The sequence below is a fragment of the Thamnophis sirtalis genome, unplaced genomic scaffold (genome assembly GCF_051295495.1).
Source record: "Thamnophis sirtalis isolate CommonGarterSnake01/CBP01778 unplaced genomic scaffold, rThaSir2_p1.2 scaffold_1, whole genome shotgun sequence".
NCBI classification, from domain to species: Eukaryota; Metazoa; Chordata; class Lepidosauria; order Squamata; family Natricidae; genus Thamnophis; species Thamnophis sirtalis.
In genome coordinates this window covers 9,752,727-9,773,860 of record NW_028261381.1, presented here as the reverse complement: position 1 = coordinate 9,773,860, position 21,134 = coordinate 9,752,727, and the positions used below count along the sequence as shown (strand labels likewise).

At 40.5% G+C, this 21,134-nt stretch overlaps 1 protein-coding gene across 1 annotated transcript in view; it reads right to left on the bottom strand.

Moving 5' to 3' along the window:
• Nucleotides 1-21,134, bottom strand: part of HECW2 (HECT, C2 and WW domain containing E3 ubiquitin protein ligase 2) — a 189,829-nt gene that overhangs the window by 93,441 nt on the left and 75,254 nt on the right. The window contains exons 3-4 of the mRNA XM_087707644.1: nt 11,950-12,057; nt 4,439-4,533 (exon numbers count right to left, since the gene is read on the bottom strand). Of these exons, the coding sequence (XP_087563770.1) occupies nt 4,439-4,533; nt 11,950-12,057 (203 nt within the window). The remainder of the gene's footprint in view (nt 1-4,438; nt 4,534-11,949; nt 12,058-21,134) is intronic.

Genomic DNA, 21,134 nt, shown 5'->3' with positions numbered 1-21,134 from the left:
AATAAGCCTGTTTTATTTAACCTCAAGATCCAGGTTTGAAAGAGCAGATAATTGAGGAAGTGACAGCTGAAAAGACAATTGTAGGGATGTGAATGTCTAATAAGAATAGAAGAGACATAATACGTAAGTTTTGTTTTCTCCAAATAGCTGTTGTATACATATTGTTGTTCTTCCTGGTTACTGATAAATTTACAGAGAAGATGGTGAAGCTTTCTATCTACTGAATTATGTATACTCATATGTAGGTTATCTTAATATTGCCATCAATTTTAAGAGTCATGTTTATATTATATCAGAAATTGATACATCATTTGCTTTACTTATCAGATGTCTAACTCAGCTTGCTTAAGGAGCTGAATATGATTTAGGCAAGGATAGTTCTTATTTTATAACAACCCTATGAAGTTAATCTGTATAATAATGACTAGCCCATCGTAATTATTACACCACATGCTATTGTGCTATTGTTTATTTCAAGGGTGCACAATTATTCTCTGGCCAATAGCAGCACTTTTTAAATCAACTTTTTCAATGATCAGGGGGTTGTCAGGGACAGCGGTGACATCACCAGAATAAAGAGGACTGGAATCTTGAGTTTCAGGTTTGGCAGAGGTATGATTCATTCATTTTACCTGTCATATTTTTCGCTCCATAAGACGCACTTTTTTTCCTCCCAAAAGTTGGTGGAAATATCTGTGCATCTTATGGAGCAAATATGGGCGACAGGCAGCAGCGGTCAATGGCAGCAGCGATCCCCACCATCTGGAACAGCTGGTCAGCAATATTTCCAACTAATCAGTTGCTCGGAAGCAAAGGATCCAGCATTCCCCAGCGCAGGCAGCATATATAGAGGAGGCAGGTTCTTTGCTGTTTGCTGTTTGCTGCAAGGATGCTAGGCAGATGAATACCGCATGGACACTGGGAGGCAGAGGGAGATTATTTTTTTTCTTGGTTTTCTCCCCTAGGTGCGACTTATGGTCAGGAGCATCTTATGGAGCGAAAAATATGACATTTTGTCGAGAATAGCAAATTCTCTTATTTGTGTCTGTCACCAAATATTGCCTAAACGGCTTCCAATAGATTTTTTTTTTCTTATCAATCTTTTCAAAGAGAAAAAGGTCTACTTTAATATTTTCTTTGTCTAAACCAGGGGTAGTCAACCTTTTTGTACCCACCGCCCACTTTTGTATCTCTGTTAGTAGTAAACATTTCTAAACGCCCATCGGTTCCACAGTAATGGTGATTTATAAAGTAGGGAAGTCACTTTACTTTATAAAATTTATAAAGCAGAGTTACAGCAAACCCTTACTGCCCACCATGAAAGCTGGAACGCCCACTAGTGGGCGGTAGGGACCAGGTTGACTACCACTGGTCTAAACTTTGTCTAAATGTAGAAAATAGTTTCCTGATGCCTCCGAAGAGTATAAGTAGCCTACTGCAAGGTGTAGAGAAGCCAGTTACACTTCTAAAACGCATGGTGTAATTATCCAAAATTGAACATAATTGCAATTGGGCTTCATCTGCATTTTGTCTTCTACAACAAACTAATTAACTATGCATCGCATGTTTGTTTCAATGAATTGTACAGAATAAGCAACACGTGCAATCATTAAAGTATCTTGCTTATTTAGGAAGGTACTTTGAGGAAATTTTTAGTTCTTCATTACTAAGGTTGGCTACTGCCTGGTCTAAACCATGCAGTTTTCTTTGCAAGGTTTTTCAGAAGCATTTCCTGCTTCCCAGGACTAAGAGGTAGAATGACCGGCCCCAGGTCACCCAGCTGGCTTTGTGCCTAAAGCAGGACTAGATTTCACAGCTGCTTAGCTCAGTTCTTTTAACCACAGTCTTACGTGACAAATGTGTGCCCGACAGAGGTGGATTCCTACCAGTTCACACCTATTCGGTAGAACCAGTTCGTCAAATCTACCGAACCGGTTAGAAGAGGTTCCACCAGTGGACCCGGAAAGCAGGCCACACCTACAGAAGAGGTTCCCAAAATTTTTGAAACCCACCACTGGCCCTTGGATATGATTATTCTACACTATCATGCTCATATTTATAAAACTCAGTGCCTCTGTGAAAGGTAAGGATGACCACTGCGTTTGTGGTGCAATCAGAACATGGCATGTGTTGAAGTTGTTTTAACGCAAACCAAAGATGCCTTTTAAAAAACAAGTTTACATCGTATTCTTATGCATGCCAGTGCTGTGTGTGAGGTAATTTAAGGTGGTTCTGACAGGTGTCGCCGGCATCTTCATATCCGGTCACATGGGCAACAAGCCACTCCCATCCGGTCACATGGGTGGCAAGCCACTCCCACAAAGGAGGCCACACCCACAGAGTAGGTTCGAACAATTTTTGAAACCCACCACTGGCGCCCGACAAATGCGTGCTGACAAAACCGCGCCCACAAAAGCGCGATTAGGGTTAGGGTTATAACGTTTTGTCGGCACGCATTTGTCAGGCGCGCATTTGTCGGTGAACCCAGTGTTGAACTGACTCTCACCTACTCATTTATAAGCCCTTTTTTTAAAAAAAGGAATTGGGTCATCAACACTTGATGTAATACTAATATCTCTTAGATATGCCAGATTCTGCTAGGCAGAATCTGAGATGAAGTTGCTAGCCCGCTCTCATCTAGGAATCAAACATATACCTTTCTAATGAATATACATTAAGCCAATTTTTTTTTAAATTCAGGCCAGGTGCATGCCTAAAATACTAAAGATAGCTTTGCTAACACAGCCTTCTTCAAGCTGATCAGATTTGTTGCACCAGAAAATCTACAGCCCTGTTCAGCATCACTAATGTTCAAGGTGTACAACAGATACAGAAATATCTCGAGGTGACAGCAAGTTGGGAAAGGCTATTCCCACACCAAGGTGTGGGGTTTTTGTTTTTTTTGAGTGGCTTAACATTTCCTGTTTCTGAGGGTTGAGAGAGATTGACTGGCACAAGGTCACCAAGTTGGCACTGTGCCCAAAGCAGGGTCTTGCAATTCCTCACTTGCTGCCATAGCCAGTGCAATTGGTTCCACAAAGTTGTTCAGCTATCACAATATTATTTCATAAATAAAAATGAATCGGGCAAGGAAGGGGAAATAAGGAGAAGGAGACATGTTTTATTGTGATTTGCTGAGCCTAAGATGGCCAACTTTGTTTTGGCTCCAAAGTTAAGGGGATTTAGTTCTGGTTAGCACTTAGATGGGCAGCCTACAAGGGTATTCGGGGATCATTCCAGATCCTCAGCTGGAATCAAATTCTATTCCAAGCCACATTTATACTTTTACTCAGCCCCCCCCCCCCAAAAGCAGGCAAGTGAAGATTAAGGATGCACAATTAGCAATAGCAATAGCAGTTAGACTTATATACCGCTTCATAGGGCTTTCAGCCCTCTCTAAGCGGTTTACAGAGTCAGCATATCGCCCCCAACAATCTGGGTCCTCATTTTACCCACCTCGGAAGGATGGAAGGCTGAGTCAACCCTGAGCCGGTGAGATTTGAACCGCCGAACTGCAGCTAACAGTCAGCTGAAGTAGCCTGCAGTGCTGTACTCTAACCACTGCGCCACCTCGGCTCTTATAATTATGACATTCAATAGTCTCTATAGGACCGTGATGGTGAATCTATGGCGCACATGCCACAGTTGGCACGCAGAGCCATAAATGCTGGCACTTAGGCTGTCAGCTCCACATGTGTGCGCCAGCCAGCTGGTTTTCGGCCTTCCACAGGGCTGGGGGAGGCCATTTTCATCCTCCCAGACTTCAGGAAAGCCTCTGGAGCCTGGGGATGGCGAAAAACAGGCCCCAATGGGCCTACCGGAAGTTCGTTTCTGAACTTTTGTTAGGCCCATTGGGCCCATTTTTCGGCCTCCCCAGGCTCTGGAGGCTTTCCTGGAGCCTGGAGAGGGTGAAAATAGCCTCCCCCAAGTCCCCGGAGACCCTCCAGAAGACGGAAACAGAGATAATTTCCAAACCTCTGATAGGAGGTGAGGCAAGCAGTGTGGCGCACGTGGGGAGGACCGTGGGAGGGGTGCACATGTGGGGGCGGACTTTACATTGTGGGTTCTGGCATGCACGGGTGCTATCACACATACACACTTGCATTTTTGGCACCCAACAACAAAAATGTTAGCCATCACTTGCTATAGGGCAACAGAGATGATAAACCATGTCCAGATTTTGGGAAACCGTTAAGTAAACCCAAACAATTTTTCTGACACAACAAAACGATAACATTCAAGATACCTTAAAATCAAACTGTTTAAGAATAAACGAAATGTAACCTTTAGGGGCAAAATATAACTCATCACTTCCTCATGTTGATATCCTCATTAAATCAGATAATTCATTGGAAAATACTATTTGTCAAACTAAATTAACAGATTTAATGTTAGTTTTTAAATAAATTCATCCACTGTAAGCAATGTATATACTTACCATCACAGCAGGGTTTTTCACAGTGATACATGGAGTTGTTGCACGCTGGGCTCCGCTTATACCATGGTAGTATTTAAAGCAGATTTTTATTTCAGCTAAAAGGGGGGGAAAAACGAAGGGAAAGAAGTATAAGAATTCATGCACAATTCATAATGAGTGAAGGGAGTCAATGGAACAGCTGCCTTGATACAACAGAAGCCACAATTCATTGAGACCATATTACTTAAATTGTAGCAATTTGATTAAATAATGATAACATTAATCTAATAATTGTTTCTGCAAAAGAGATGCCCTTAAAACCTTTGGCAGCAACATACGTATTATTAAGCTGTTGAAAGTCTACAGATGCCAAAATTAAAATTAAGCGGCCCAATTAAGGAAAGGATTTCAGCTTTTTCCTCTTTTGCTTTCCACATCTATTTTTCCCCCAAGTTTTTTTTTTTTAAGCAACTGCAATAACCTGTCATTTTTCCTGGACCCCACAATCCATAACAGCATCTGTTTCACTGTAATACATTATCTCTTTTTGAGCCAGTTAAGTCAGAAGTCGATCAGTCACAAGTTGGAAGGCCATACCTAACAAATAAAAATGGCAGCCCAGCCATTTTTAAATGTGACACTTGCCACTCAAAATAACAAAGGAAAGTTGGTAGGTTGATAATAAGAATCCTGAGAGGCTACAGGAATATTTCCACTCATTCACTTCTTGCTGAATCAGAGGGAGTGATGCAGTGGCCTAGAGGTGGCATTCAGAAGGCTGTGGGTTCGATCCAGTGGTGAAATTCAAATTGTTTTACCAGTTCTGTGGGCATGTCTTGATGGTCATGGCGTGGCATGGTGTGGAAGGAGAAGGATATTCCCATATTCTCCATTTCCACCGCACTCTGGGGCCAGCCAGAGGTGGCGTTTGCCAGTTCTCCGAACTATTCAAAATTTCCACTACCAGTTCTCCAGAACCTGTCAGAACCTGCTGGATTTCACCCTTGGTTCGATCCTAGGTAGTGGCAGATATTTCTCTCTCTCTGGGCACAATGTGTAAATATCTACTGCGACCTCTGCATTGGTGACAGGAAGGGCATCCGGCCAGTATACACTCAGGTCCATTTGGTTGCCCCAATTCCACTCTGATGCAAGGGATTATAGTATTAAAATACTTCCTGCTGAATTGGAAGATAGTAATAGACATCTTTTATGTGAGGAACCTGTTCTGACCCCCTCTTCCATCCAGCAACGAATGCCGAGACAAGCTTTGCTGGAATGCCACAATACTTTATTAGAAGGAAACATAAATCTTGGTGGCTGAAAGCCCAAGCACGACAACAGATAAAGAACCTTGGCAGCAACCCAGAGTCTGACAGATACAGATAACAGCTTCTCCAGTGTTGATAATTAAGTTGAATCCTGCAACCAGACTCCTCCCAGAGTCTCTCCTTAAATACTATCTTGAGAGGAGCCTAATTACAACCACCTGGGTCCAATTATTTTCTGTACCTGCATAGGTGTTCTCTATGTCAATCTGCCCGCCGTTGCCGGGCGTCCAGAACCAACTCCCTTGTCTCCTCCCCACTGCTCCAAGGCCTGACGTCAGGAGCACACTCCCTTTGGCTTTCACCGCTGCTCCTTGCCTCAGGCGTCTCCTGGTGGCCAACCAGCCTCTCTGATCCCTGCTCGGAGTCAGAACCCTGTCCAGGGTCCTCCACATCTTCCAGAGCCGACTCATAAGGCCCCTCGCTGTCAGAGTCTGTTTGCAGCTCTGACGGCTCCTGCTGGGCCACCACAGGAACCATAATACACTTTCAAAAATCCAGATGTGCTCACTAATCCAAGACTAAATTCTAGACTAAGTAATTATTATCTGCAATATGTGCTCAGAGTTAGCAATAGCACTTAGACTTATATACCGCTTCACAGTGCTTTTACAACCCTCTCCAAGCAATTTACAAAGTCAGCCTATTGCCCCCAACAATCTGGGTTGTCGTTTTACGCACCGTGGAAGGATGGAAGGCTGAGTCAACCTTGAGCCAGTGTGATTTGAACTGCCGAACTGCAGAACTGCAGTCAGTTGAAGTAGCCTGCAGTACTGCACTCTAACCACTGTGCCACCTCGGCTCTTGTTGAGTTGTGTGGCAATTTGAATATATAATTAGTATTACGATCGTTGTTATGCTTGTTACTTAAGATATACATTTTAGTACCCAAAATTATAACTTGAGAACCAAGAATCTGTGCAGAATATATTTTTAGCACTTCACTTTTTCTTCCACACTTCCTACATGAATTACTAATTTCACCCCAACTGCTATAACGGATAGACAATTACGGTTCCAAACTACACTTGGATGATACAAAGAGAACACAAGGCAGAGAAAGGGAACAGGGCAGAACATCAAGCAGGCAGGAAGAATTTTATTAACATTACACAAGCATCAAAATGTTCTCCCAACTCATATGAATTCTCCCTGAGGAAACAGTAACATAAATGATGAGCTGCTGTAAATACATATCTATGACTTAGTACCAGAGATACAGGCATTCAACTTTATGGCCAGTTCCCACAAGCTTTACTATTACTTTTTTTCCTTGCAAGAATTAATTCTGTCAACTGATTTTCCACAGGGGGAAGACAAAATCTTGCCATTTTTATTAACTCAATTTTAATGAATCACCACAAAGGATATGGAGAAAGAGAAAACTGTACTTAAGCATCTAGCCAAGATATTAATTCACAGTCGCAGCACAAGATAAAATAAAGTTGTTTTCCTTTCTAAGGCATGAGATGTTATTCTACCTCAACTTTTACATAAGGTCATATAATCAGAAGAATACAAAATTGAAAAGCCTAGTTTTACAGTCAACGTTGTACTGTATATACTTCCTTAGTTATAACCAATAGGTGCTTTGTAAACTCTTAAACAAAAAAGTGTTTACTACATCAGCCTCAATGTAAAAACATAAGGTCATTTTGGTCATCCCAACCGTTATCAGAATAAGAGAAAATGTAAAAGGAGAACTTAGGGAGCCGAGGTGGCGCAGTGGTTAGGGTGCAGTACTGCAGGCCACTTCAGCTGACTGCTATCTGCAGTTCAGCAGTTCAAATATCATCGGCTCAAGGTTGACTCAGCTTTCCATCCTTCTGAGGTGGGTGAAATGAGGACTCAGACTGTGGGGGCGATATGCTGACTCTGTAAACCGCTTAGAGCGGGCTGAAAGCCCTATGAAGCGGTATATAAGTCTAACTGCTATTGCTATTGCTGCTAACTAAATAATTATGTGCTGTCATTTATAAGTAAGGTTCTTCAATAATCACCTAGAAGAGTGATGGCGAACTTTTTCGGCACCAAATATCCAAACCAAAATGCATGTGCATTTGTCCATGTGAGCACGCAGGAGCACTGGATACCTGAAAACCAGCTGGCTAGCACACACATGCCTGTTTTTTGGCCATTTTTGGGCTTGTTTTCAGGCTGTTTGGGGGCAGTTTTTCGGCTGTTTTCCGGCCGTTTTCCAGTGCTCCGGCACCTGTGAAGACCAGCTGAAAACCATGTGCTCCAGAAACCAGAAGAGCAGCTGCTGATGACACGTTTGCCCACAGAGAGGGCTCTGCGTGCCGCCTCTGGCATGTGTGCCATAGGCTTGTGTTGTGACTCAGCAGAAGTTTGCTGTGAGTTGAGTCGGGATGCAGGAGTAACAATGCAGCTGGGGCTCGTTAGTGTTGTCTTCTGGAGATAAAAGGATGGATGGTGCTACGCTCTGGTTGCAGAAGTCAACGTTCATTGTTCATTGTTCATTGGTCATGGTTTGTTTGTGAGAGACACTTGGATAAGTGATTTGCTTTCTGTAACCCTGATTCAAAGAGACACTTGGAGAAGTGGTTTGCTTTGTAAGACATCTTTGTTTTTGCATTCTGTTATCTTCTTGCCAGAGACTTTATTTATGTTTATTTTTGGGCTCGCAGCCAGCGTGAGTCGAGGCTGATAAAGTTCTTTCCTTTTAAGTCTGCCTGCCTGTCGTCTTTGAATGAGCGGAGAAGGGGGGGTCAGAACAGGCTTGCCATCTAGAATCCCTGCTCCATCAGTAATACACACTCCATAATTGCAGTTCCTGCTATGTCCCTTCTTGATGACCAGCATAGAAGCATTAAACCAAATCCTATTTTATATGGCACAAACATGGAGAAGGAAGAATGTATTGTGTGGATATTCTGACAACGATTAGTAGTATGCATTTCTTCACTGGGCTCTGCAGGAAAGGATTCTCCTCACAGGAGAGAAGATATTGTGACTAGCCCACTTTCTCATATTAGACGGTTTTTCCGTTACACCAAAAACACAGGAGAAAGCCGATAAATAGGTCCCATGTCTGAAAACTAACTTATTTGTTGGGGTCCTTATATTATCCCCCTTTAAATAATAAACTTTATTAATGTAAGGTCAGAGGGAATTATTCCTTTGCTGTTCTTCTCTGATCTTGATTGTTGCTCGGGAATTTTGATGGGCTTTATCTCAGATCAGACATCATCTAAATAAGAGATTACTTCTTAGAAGAGTATGGAAATATTGAAATAGTATTGTTCTGTCAAAAATAACATCTTAGGAAGACTATAGGTCAGAGTTATGGCAATTCGTTGCAATAGCCATTTGAAATTGCAGTATATGCTACGCCCATATGTCTACGAAGATGTTGCCAAAAATGATGAATGAATTTGCTCCCTAGTCCACCAGTCTAGAGTGGATTAAGTGATATAAAAGGGATAAGGCTGAGCAATGCAAAAAGGTAGGATCAAGAATTTCTCTTCCTTCCCCCCCAATTTCAGAGGAACAATTACTGGTATATCCTAAAAAGGATGGATAATTACAATGCCAACTTTTTTATTTCCATGCCATGAAGACCATCTCAGGGAAATCCAGTGGCTTTAAAATACATTTAGCAGGATACATACAGCCTACTAATTCCACTGTAGACAATGCATCTAGAATAAAAGTTGAATGTTTTACTTATTTATTTCAGGTACTCTAGAAATCAGAGCACAAAGCTTTTAATCACATAGCAACAGCAATAGCAGTTAGACTTATATACCGCTTCATAGGGCTTTCAGCCCTCTCTAAGCGGTTTACAGAGTCAGCATATTGCCCCCAACAACAATCCGGGTCCTCATTTTACCCACCTCGGAAGGATGGAAGGCTGAGTCAACCCTGAGCCGGTGAGATTTGAACAGCCGAACTGCAGAACTGCAGTCAGCTGAAGTAGCCTGCAGTGCTGCATTTAACCACTGCGCCACCTCGGCTTCACATGGGGAAGCAAGCCATATTACTGAGCTTTAGAATGCCATCTTATCCTCCATTGAAGCTAGGAAGAAAAGATGGGCTCATCCTGCTAAAATATAATAGGAAAAGCAATCTTTTTATACAATCTTCATTAATTTTATTGTTTTTATAATTGGGGCGGGTTGTACTGTAGGCTGATGAGAGTTGTTTGGATAGAGAGGGATAGCATATAAATTTAATAAATACATAAATAAATAGTAGCAATAGTAGTAGGCAAAAGAGCAATTTGCCACATTATCATTATGCAACAAGTATGTAATATTCCTCCAGCTTTTCTATGGGGGAAGAGAGCTTTTCTTTGCTCACTGCCAAAGCCACAAGAATTCCAATTGGATATTTCCCATTTTATTCTTTTCTCTAGAGTGTGGGGATGGCCATACTTCTCCATTCCTCTAATAGCATTAATGCTGTAGTACAAATTCAGCCTGTCTTTTAAACCAATGATAGCTGGAGGGCAAATACTTATTACAATGATGATCAAAGGATCCTATTTGACAGCTGCATCATTCCTTCTTCCTCTAACTCCCCTTCCTGTTCTCTCCTGAGTTATTCAAACTGAGCACCACATTCCTGTGTTTGGATTCTTCCTCCTCCACCAAGATGATCAGACAAATTGATTATAAACAATGACATAACAAAGTCACCGAAATGATTCATAGGAACATCTGTAAAAATTATGATGTACCAGTAATGAAAAATGGGTGGAAACAGATTTGAAAAAAAGTAGTTAAAAAATGACCAGGTGGAAATATTATGGGATTTCTGAATACAAACTGATAAAGTTCTTTCACCATTTCACTGTAGTTGAAAAGAAGAGAATGTGGATAATTGATGTGACAATACCAGAGGATGGTAAAAGATAAAGAATTGGAGAAGATCACAAAGTATCAAGATCTGAAAACTGAAACAGAAAGATTATGGCATAAACTAGCCTTGGTGGTCCTGGTGGTTATTGGCACAAAGTGCCATACTCAAAAAATTATGGACAGCACTTAGAAAATATGTACATTGATAAAAATTTCCATCTATCAATTACAGAACGACCTCACATATACTATGCCAATACATTATGACATCCTAGAGAAATATTCGATGCACATAAAGGCCAATATCAGTTAAAGAACTGACGGCTGTGATTTCACATTGTTGTAAACAGATAATAATAGAATGGTACTTTGGTACTCATTGGTGCATGGTTCCGGAAGGTGCAATAAGTACTAGAAATAATGAGTACTAAACAATTTTTTCCCATCACTCCAATGAGTCTCAAGACAGCTGACACTGGCAAGTTCTAATCTGTGTGTTGAGTGCCAAACAAACGAGTACCTGGATTAAAAAAAATTGTGTAAAAATGTGTTAAGTATGTGTTGGATGTGTTTCAAAGCAGCTAAGTACCAAGCTACCCCTGTATTGAATTTTTCAGACTTGAACAGTCTAATTTTGTAAAAAAAAGAAACCCAAAACCATGCTGCTTGGAACAGCTTATATATTTTAATGCTACCTTAATAATTATTATGTTCTTATTTAGGACTTGAGCTAATACGTTTCCACCCATCCTAGATGAATCTACAAAGAATCTAATTGTAGATTACCCCTATATAATAATAATAATAATTTGCAGTGACAGTTCACACTTGTTCAAGCTCTAGGAGAGTTAAGAAAAACTGTAAAGCAAAAAGATAAAAATATGAACAAAATGTTAACCGATTTCTTGATACTTTCACTTTTCAGCTGAACCTAAAACAAGACACAGAAGCAATTTAAAGAACAAAAGTTACCGTATTGGAATTGAAAGGTAGACATATCAGAAGGAAGGATACTTAGCAAGAATATCTAGGTTTGCAAAGTTGAAGCACAAAACATAAACTAGGCTTACTTTGATTTCCTTTTCTGTTTTCTTATCTGCTTGATTCATTTCCTTTTACTCACTACTTCTTTCTGTTTTTCTATAGTTTGAATAACACTACTTGCCTCAAAACTGAATAATGCAATATGTATACGTAGCAATTCACTGCTTACCTACCAATATTTCTCAATCAACAGATTTGTATTGTCATTGTCTTATGCCTGATAAGATTTTGAGAGGATATACATTCTAGGGAACACTAAAACTCATTGCAAATATGCTAACAATTCCTCTAGAAGTGTTATTCACATATATACATTCTGTGTTATCAGAGGACTTACGTTCCATGAAATAGGGACCAGGTTCAATCCGCCATATGATCTGTCCTTTTTGTGTTCCAGTCACACCACGGTTTTTAGAATCCCAGAAATTTGCTGGTGAGTTCTCATCTGAAAGGGGGAAAATGTATTAAAATATGACCTCTATATCTTAGTGCTTGGAAATTAATTCATGTTACAACAACTGAAAGCCTGAAACTTCATTTATTTCAGCCACAGATTTCAGTGGATGACTTAACATCTCCCATGGAAACTTACCTAAAGAGTTAACAATCAGTATCAAGATAAATGAATAAATAAATAAATATAATTGTCTGCATTTCAAGGATGATCTCTCTCTCTCTCTCTCTCTCTCTCTCTCTCTCTCTCTCTCTCTCTCTCTCTCTCTCTCTCTCTCTCTCTCTCACACACACACACACACACACACACACACACCAGGGGTGGGTGCGCGAGGACGCCGCACACGTGCGCGAGGACGCCGCACACGTGCGCGAGGACGCCGCACACGTGCGCGAGGACGCCGCACACGTGCGCGAGGACGCCGCACACGTGCGCGAGGACGCCGCACACATGCACGAGGACGCCACCGGCCTCATTCCAACCGAACCAGTTGGAACGGGGTGAGAAACCCACCCCTGACACACACACACACACACACACACACACACACACACACACAAACAGTAAAATCACAACTAAGATTTAATTAATCTCATTACTCTGAGAGCAAATCTGTTCATTCTCAGTATTTTGGGCAAATGAAATCATTCTTTTTTTCCCTAAAAATATCATTGCACAAAGGATTTCCCTTTGACAAAGCTCAAAATGAATAATGTACCAAATATAATAGAATTCCTCCAGTTTTTAGACAGAGGAAGGAAATATTTATATTTTTACCACTTGCCATAGTGACTCTGAGTGACTAACAAAAACCTTACAAACATTATTCAACAAAACTAAAATAAAAAGCATTCTGCTCAGCTACATTTCATTTAGATTTATAAAATTTATAGGCCGCCCAATCCCGGAGGACTCATCATCCATCCCTAAGAAAAGCACATCTAACATTCCAATCCAAATGAAAACGGGTTTTAATGCTTTCTGAAAGCCAGCAGGTTTTGGGGCCAATAAAGTCTTGGTAAGGGTCACTCCAGAGGATGCATGCTACCTTTCCAAGTTAGACTTCTTAGATCTAACTAGATAATCTTGACCAGAGGTGGGTTCCTACCAGTTCGCACCTATTCAGTAGAACTGGTTCATCAAATCTACTGAACCGGTTAGAAGATGTTCCACCAGTGGACCTGGAAAGCAGGCCACACCTACAGAAGAGGTTCCAAAATTTTTTGAAACCCACCACTGGTCCTTGGATATGATTATTCTACACTATCATGCTCATATTTATAAAACTCAGTGCCTCTGTGAAAGGTAAGGATGACTACTGCGTTTGTGGTGCAATCAGAACATTGCGTGTGTTGAAGTTGTTTTAACACAAACCAAAAGTGCCTTTTAAAAAACAAGTTTACATCATATTCTTATGCATGCCAGTGCTGTGTGTGAGGTAATTTAAGGTGGTTCTGATAAGTGTCGTCGGCATCTTCATATCCGGTCACATGGGTGGCAAGCCACTCCCACAAAGGAGGCCACACCCACAGAGTAGGTTCGAACAATTTTTGAAACCCACCACTGATCTTGACACAACAAAGAGACTGATGCATGCCCAGCCTGTGGAAGGGACTATATAATTGGAGGTAGGCAGTCCAGCAAATAATCCTGTCTTGTGTCATGTAAGGCTTTATAAATGATTATCAGCACCCTGAATTGCATGCTGTAGTCTATTGGGAGATATATAGGTCACAAAACAATAATGTTTCATGGGCATGCCATAGTATGTCCATAACTACCCATGAGTGGCCTTTAAGGTCACCACATAAAGCACATATTGCTGTAATCCATCTGGGAGGTGAATGAGGCATCAGTGATAACAAGCAGAGCCTTCTGGTTTATGAACAGGCACAATTAGCAAACCATTTGAAGATGTGCAAAGACCCATCTTCAAATGGGTACTTGAGAGACCGCCTCCTGCCAATTACCTCCTTGCGACCTATTAGATCACACAGATTAGGCCTCCTCCGAGTTCCATCCGCCAGTCAGTGTCGACTGGCAACTACGCGGAGGAGAGCCTTTTCAGTAGTAGCTCCGACCCTTTGGAACGATCTCCCCGTGGAGATTCGTACCCTCACCACCCTCCAGACCTTCCGCACAGCCCTCAAGATCTGGCTATCCCGTCAGGCCTGGGGTTAAAGATTATAATCCATCCCCTCCCGAATGATGAATGAATGTTGCTTCTATTTTTAATTACGTACTGTCTTTATATGTCATTGTGTGTACTCCCTTCCCTATACGTTGTAAGCCGCCCTGAGTCCCCTCAGGGAAAAGGGCGGCCTATAAATAAATTTATCTACATCTATCTATCTACATCTACATCTTCCTGGCCACAGCTGCCACCTGCACCTCAACAAGAGCCAAGAAGACCCTTAAATGTCCAAACGCTAAAGCCTCCTTCTTAGATATGACAAAGCAGCAGCTTGTGGAATTTTTCACTAAAGGCATAATTGCACTTCAGTATTAGATGGTAAATCCCACTGTCCTGGCACAAGAGCCAGCAACAGCAGCAGACTTCTCGGCTGAAGCTCCAGAAAAAGACATCAAAAATAGTATAGACCGATTAGATCTCACAGGTTAGGTCTCCTCCGGATTCCATCTGCCAGCCAATGTCGGCTGGCGACTCCCCGGGGGAGAGCCTTCTCTGTTGCCGCTCCAGCCCTCTGGAATGACCTCCCCGTGGAGATCCGGACCCTTACTACCCTCCTGGCCTTCCGCAAAGCCACCAAGTCCTGGCTGCTCCAGCAGGCCGGGGGGCTTGTGAAACATCCAGCCCCACGGAAACTGTGAATGTTGCGTTTTTTTAAAGTCTTGTCTTTGTCTATTTATCCCCCTTCCCTTGTCTATTGTGAGCCGCCCGGAGTCCTTCGGGAGTGGGCGGCATACAAGACAAATAAACTAAACTAAACTAAACTAAACTAAACTAAACTAAACTAGTAACAGAATGCATGCTTGGTCATTGGAAGGTCACTATTAAATGTACCTTTCAAGAAGGGAGCTCCCTGCTAATCCATAATCATTTCTAAATCATAATATAAATGTGTTGATGAAAAGATTAAATTGTTCCAATCTTTGAATAGTTGGAGAAAAAATTCTTTTCTACTGGTTTTCCCTAAGGAAGACTTAGGGAAGAGATTGTTTACAGAATATGCTTGGAAACCATATCTATCTGTCCCAGATCTCTATTATATCTGTCATAGTATGAGCTGCACTAAAGGAGATTTCAATACATGGGTTTTATCAGAGCAGGAATAATGTTATCATCATCTGCCAAGATGCTTGATAGTGGATTGAGTTCCAGAAAGTGGATGAGGTGAGCCTTTTAAGTTTTTCTATTATTGTCACAGATTTGACATTCAAGAAGTCAGAGAATAGAGAAAGTAACACAGCAGAGACTCCTTGTGGTTCCTTCATTGTTGAGTATAAATATGAAGGCTTTTTAATATTTACTTTAAAACCAAACGTTGCACTTGAGTTCTGAAGGTGTTAGATTGATATTTACTGAATTTTAACATTTGTACCTATTGCAGGCACATAAAGTGTTTTTTTAGATAACTGAGAGTTATGATACTCTGCAGTATTGGATAGTATTGAAATATTTAAATGTCCCATTGGCTGAAATTTTCTGCCCTTGTGATTCCAGAGAGATAGAAATCACAGAATATGTGGTTCTTCTCTTCCGGTTCCCCTGCACCAACCTTTTGCTATTTACACCCAGCTGCCATGGCCAAAGCAGAAGCACATCACAGCTTTTGTTGTCTCCTTTTTGGATCCAGTTTCTCCGGCGAAAAAATTCCTATGTTTTTCATTCTTTCTGAAGACAGTGCAGCTTTCTGAAGGCTGTGCTATCTACGCAGAGATGCACTGTCTTTAGAACCTCTTCTTCCAAAAGACAGCACAGCTTTGCAAAGATAGCACTGTCTTCAGAAAGAAGGAATAAAATTAGGAAAGTATGAAACATTTGCTGGAGAAGCTGGGTCCAAAAAGCAGGCAGCAAAATATGAAAGGTCTGTGCGGGGAACTGGGAGAGAAGGCAGATGGGCAAATGAATGTTTGCTGGGCTGGGTGCTGGGCTGGGCTGGGGAGGAAATGAATGCTTGCTAACTGGTGCTGGGGAGTCATGTGGAGTTGGGGAGAGAAGGCAGCTGGGTAAACGGATGCTTGCTTGCACTTGCTGGAGCAGGCTGGGGTAGCTGAAGCTTCTGGGAGTGTTGCAAGGAACCACAGATTTTATTAACATAGCAGGTTCAATTTGATTTGTTTGTTTGTTCAATTTCTGGGGCCATCCATCTCAGTCAATAACTCTGGGTGGCTTACAATTGATGGGAAAGATATTCTCTAAAAGCATTCACATTTCAAATGACGACTAAAAATGAAAAAAGAAAGAAATCTATAACAAATCTGTAATAATTAGAAATAGGACGCAAAAAGGAAAAATCTCCTTTGAAACTGGAAGTTGTTGCCTACTGGGTTAGATTAATCTCTTCTCTGCTGTCTTCCCTGTAAAGATTATCTTGCTAAAGGAAATATTTGTCTTTTAAACTGAATTGACTATATTTGTTTTCTTTTATTGGTATGCATTTGTGGGAAGTTATCATCCAGCCCTCTCCCAGAAAAATGAAATATCCTAGGAAATATTGAAAAGGCAGAATATTTCTCTGGATGTGAGGAGAAAGAAACATGTTTTAAAAGAGAGAATAGTTGCCTGTAGCTTCCTGCCCATCCCCACTGTTAATGGGCCAAGCTAGTCACTTTACATAATAAAGACTTCTCCACTGCAGCCCCAGGGGGGATGGGAGTAAAGGCATGATAATGTTGGAACTTTACTCAACTGACCACATGGAATCTGAGAACTCATCACAGCCTAAAGAGTAGCCCCTGCACGGACCCATGGGAGTCTGACAACCAATCAGAATACATTTCTTACACAGGAACTGGAAACAAAGAGGTGGGACTAAACAGGGTATAAAAAGCCTAGCAAGCCCCTCCTTCACCTCCTTCTCTTCTTCTCCAGCAACATTGAAGCATGTGATCACCTTTTCTGTTCAGGGCTCAAGCCATGTGGCCCTGTCCACAATAAACCATCTTTCCAAGCAGCCTCCATGTTTCCAGTGTCTTTTCCCCCACTTGGAGCTGAACCCAGAAGGACATTTCTTTCATCACATTAATCATGTTTTCAATGTCTTATCATAAGAGATCTATTTGACGAGCTTTTCTTATAGTTAAGAATTGTTTGTCTATCAAATAAAAGCCACTTGAAATGTGAGATTATAACTGTAGAATGTGTAATCTCTGAATTATAATCAATAGTTTTGTAGCTTCTGTGAAATCATCCAATAAAGTGAGGGGAAAAAAACATGTTCAATAAGCAGTTATAATTGGATAGGCCAATTTATCCAAGCATCCTCCAAGAATTAAACTCTGGTTCAGTCCATATAGACTATTATTTTTCACAGTGGTAAGAACTTCCTTATAACATTTTGGCTCCAACATAAACAGCTTTTTGCAATTTATGTAATCCAAGTAGGATTAAACACTAATTTCCTTCTTTCAGTCATTGCCTTCATTGCTATTAAGACTAATGCTGTGAATAAGACGGATAGCAAAGGACCATTTCTGTTCCCAATAGAATAAAATGAATCTGGGAGAGAGAACTTCATTTAATTTGCTATAGAAAAAAATAATTAGGAACAAGACTTTTTAAACTTTAACATACAAAAGCATTAAGAATAGGAAAAGGAAACAATAGCTGTTGTACAACAGTTCCACTGTGCTTTTTAGTTATGTAGCCACTAGATTATGGCTGTAAAATGAATGAATGCATAATTAATCAATTCCTAAGAGAAAAGTGTTCCACTCTTCTTGAAAAGCATTTTCCATACAGATTCTTACTTCTTCTTCAAGGCAGATGCTAACATCACCCTACCATATTAATTGAACCATAATTTCATTAACTGAAACTTCATTATTTTTACATTTGGACTTTTACATTTTCTATCATCTTTAAGTGAACATTCAAAATAAATACTTTCATAACATCATCACATATTCAGAAAGTAAGAATCACAGAACCTAAGAAAGAGCCACAGAAAGATAGTGTGTGTGTGTGTGTGTGTGTGTGTCTGTATACACACACACACACACACACACACACACACACACACACACACACACACACACACACACACACACACACACACATATATATATATATATATATATATATATATATATATATATATATATATTGTAACACTAATTACATACCTATTTCCCTGGCTCAGCTGATAAAGGAGGAGAACCTTGTGGCTTAGTGGTTAACACAACTGCTTAATATGTAATGATACATTATGTACTGTTTGTTTCATGAGTTGCTGTGGAGGGGGATTGGGCTTCTGGCGTTTTTCTAGTCTGTGGGGTTTGTTGGTGTGTATGTCTGTCTTGTGGGGGTTTCCAAAGCTGAACACTTCAATAAGAGAATAATTATGGAAGCCATCGAAATAGAGAAACACCCCCACACCATGACTAAACGTGATGATTCCTCCCGCCTACCAGACATCTGGAAACCAGCCCTAGTCAACAAACGAATCCCAGCCACAAAAACCGACACAGGACCCAGAACAACACAGGACACCATCACCAATCACCCTCACCAAACATCAATTCCATCAACGAATCAAGATGTGACAACACAGCCAACCAATCTGTTTAAAGCAACAAAGCCAACATTTCACACACACACACCTATATTCATAGAAAAACGGCAGCTCCGATCATGCTTTGCTCGCACAAGCACGAAGCCAAATGCACCAGCCTGAAGGTGATGAGTGTGACCTCATCAAAACGTCACCAAGATACTGTCAATCTTACATGGGAAAAGACCCGAATATGCCAAGACCTATAATATAATATATGCTGGTCTTGTTTCATTCGGGTCTTTTCCCATGTAAGTTTGAGATTGCCTTGGCACCCAGTCTGAGGATGGTGAGTGAGACCTCACTGAAACGTTGCCAAGACAATCTCAATCTTACACCGGAAAAGACCCTAATACAACAAGACCAGCACCTACACCCGTGAAAATCTATGAATACACACACCCACACACACATACATACATATACATACATACATACATACATACATACATGAACCTGTTAAAGCAACATCAAAACAAACAAAAATAATTACATATATACATACATACATACATACATACATACATACATACATACATACATACATATATATATATATATATATATATGATTTTTTACAACCCCTGGTAAGCCCCAATTATGGGAGGAAGCTAACTAGTCTCCCTTTATTTATTTATCAGCACAAATTAAAAACACACACACACACACACACACACACACACACACATACATACATGAACCTGTTAAAGCCACATCAAGACAAACGAATAAAAATAATAATTACAAATAAATAAAATTGGTCTTGGAATGGAGCTGTGAGATGTTAGAGTTCTGATTCTCATTTTCACCATGAAATATTTATTACTTTCTATTGGGAGAGCCACAGGACTCCATCCTCCAGCAGCGGCTATTCTGTATTTTTCCTAGATTTTTTTCATCTTTCAGTTCACAAAAAAAAAGAATTTTAAAGAAACAGCAGAACATCAGTTGTACTATATTTTCTCTCTAAATGATTGTCAAAATCAACTTATTACAGTTCAGAACATCTTGTAGCATACATGTTATATATACCACTACAAAATCATAATGCAATATTAAACTGAAAAACAAATCTGTATGGTAACTACTGCTGAACATGTTGCTAAAATGCGATTATAGTCATTTTTTTAAAAAACAATTCACATTATTGAATTATCAGGTTCTTATTGGAAGTCCAGCTATTATGATATCATGTCAGCCTTTCATTTAAAAAATCCCTCCATTCTTAAGAGTAAATACATTTTTCCTATGCTTTCTAAGGAAAATCAATTTTAAGTCCATAGTTTCATAACTCTTAAGATCAAAGAGTGAGTAAAGTACATGGGGATATGCACATAGCACGCGTGACCCGTCAAAAGCGCGGACGGCAAAAGCGCGATCGACAAAATCGCGCCTTTGACGTCATCACAGCGCGACGAAAAAGATCGAAAAATTCAAATAAAAATTAATAAAAATTAAATTAAAGCAAGCCGATTCACATAAAGGTAAGGGTTAGGGTTAGGGTTAGGGTTAGGGTTAGGTTAAGGGTTAGCTTTAGAGCGTTAGCGTTAGCGTTAGGGTTAGGATAAGGGTTAGCGTTAGGTTTTTCGTTACTTCAACGGTTAGGTTTAGGGTTAGGTTTAGGGTTAGGTTAAGAGTTAGGTTTAGGGTTAGGTTTGGGGGGCTTAGGGTAAGGTTTTCGCTTTATTTTTACATTTTTCAATCTTTTTCGTCGCGCTGTGATGACGTCACAGCGCGCTTTTGTCGAGCGCGATTTTGTCCTACGCGCTTTTGTGGTGGAACCCATAGCACTACCTACAATGTCTTAAAGCAGCTGAATTTTGTTTTCTGAGTTGTTGTCTTCCAAAGTTGTTGGGTGGTCATAAGAAAGGACTATGAATACATACCCAGAATCACTTTTTTTCCTTTCAAATCTTCTTCCCAGCCCTGCTTTATGTGTAAATAAATTCCAGAAACTAAAAAAAGATCTCTGAATTGGCATGCCTAGAACCATGCTGTTAAGTTTCTTTTAACAGCATTCTTCACTGTTACCTGATTTATCCTGCAACCAACACCTTTGTTCAATTAATGTCAGGTTAATTATCTGGCAAGGAAGTCTCTTCTTTATGGTTTCTGTTATCCATATGACAGTACTTTTCTCCACTTTAAATACACCTGACTTCTTGAAAAAGGAAACTCGGTACTGTGCTGAGCCATCACTGGCATCATGATGAGTTCACTGGAGAAGTACTTCTGCATTTGTCATCTTCCTTTGGCTTTTAGATTCAGAGTTCTTAAATATGGTTTTTTTTGAATACTAAAGAAATGTGGTTGCTTTTGATAGCAACTGTA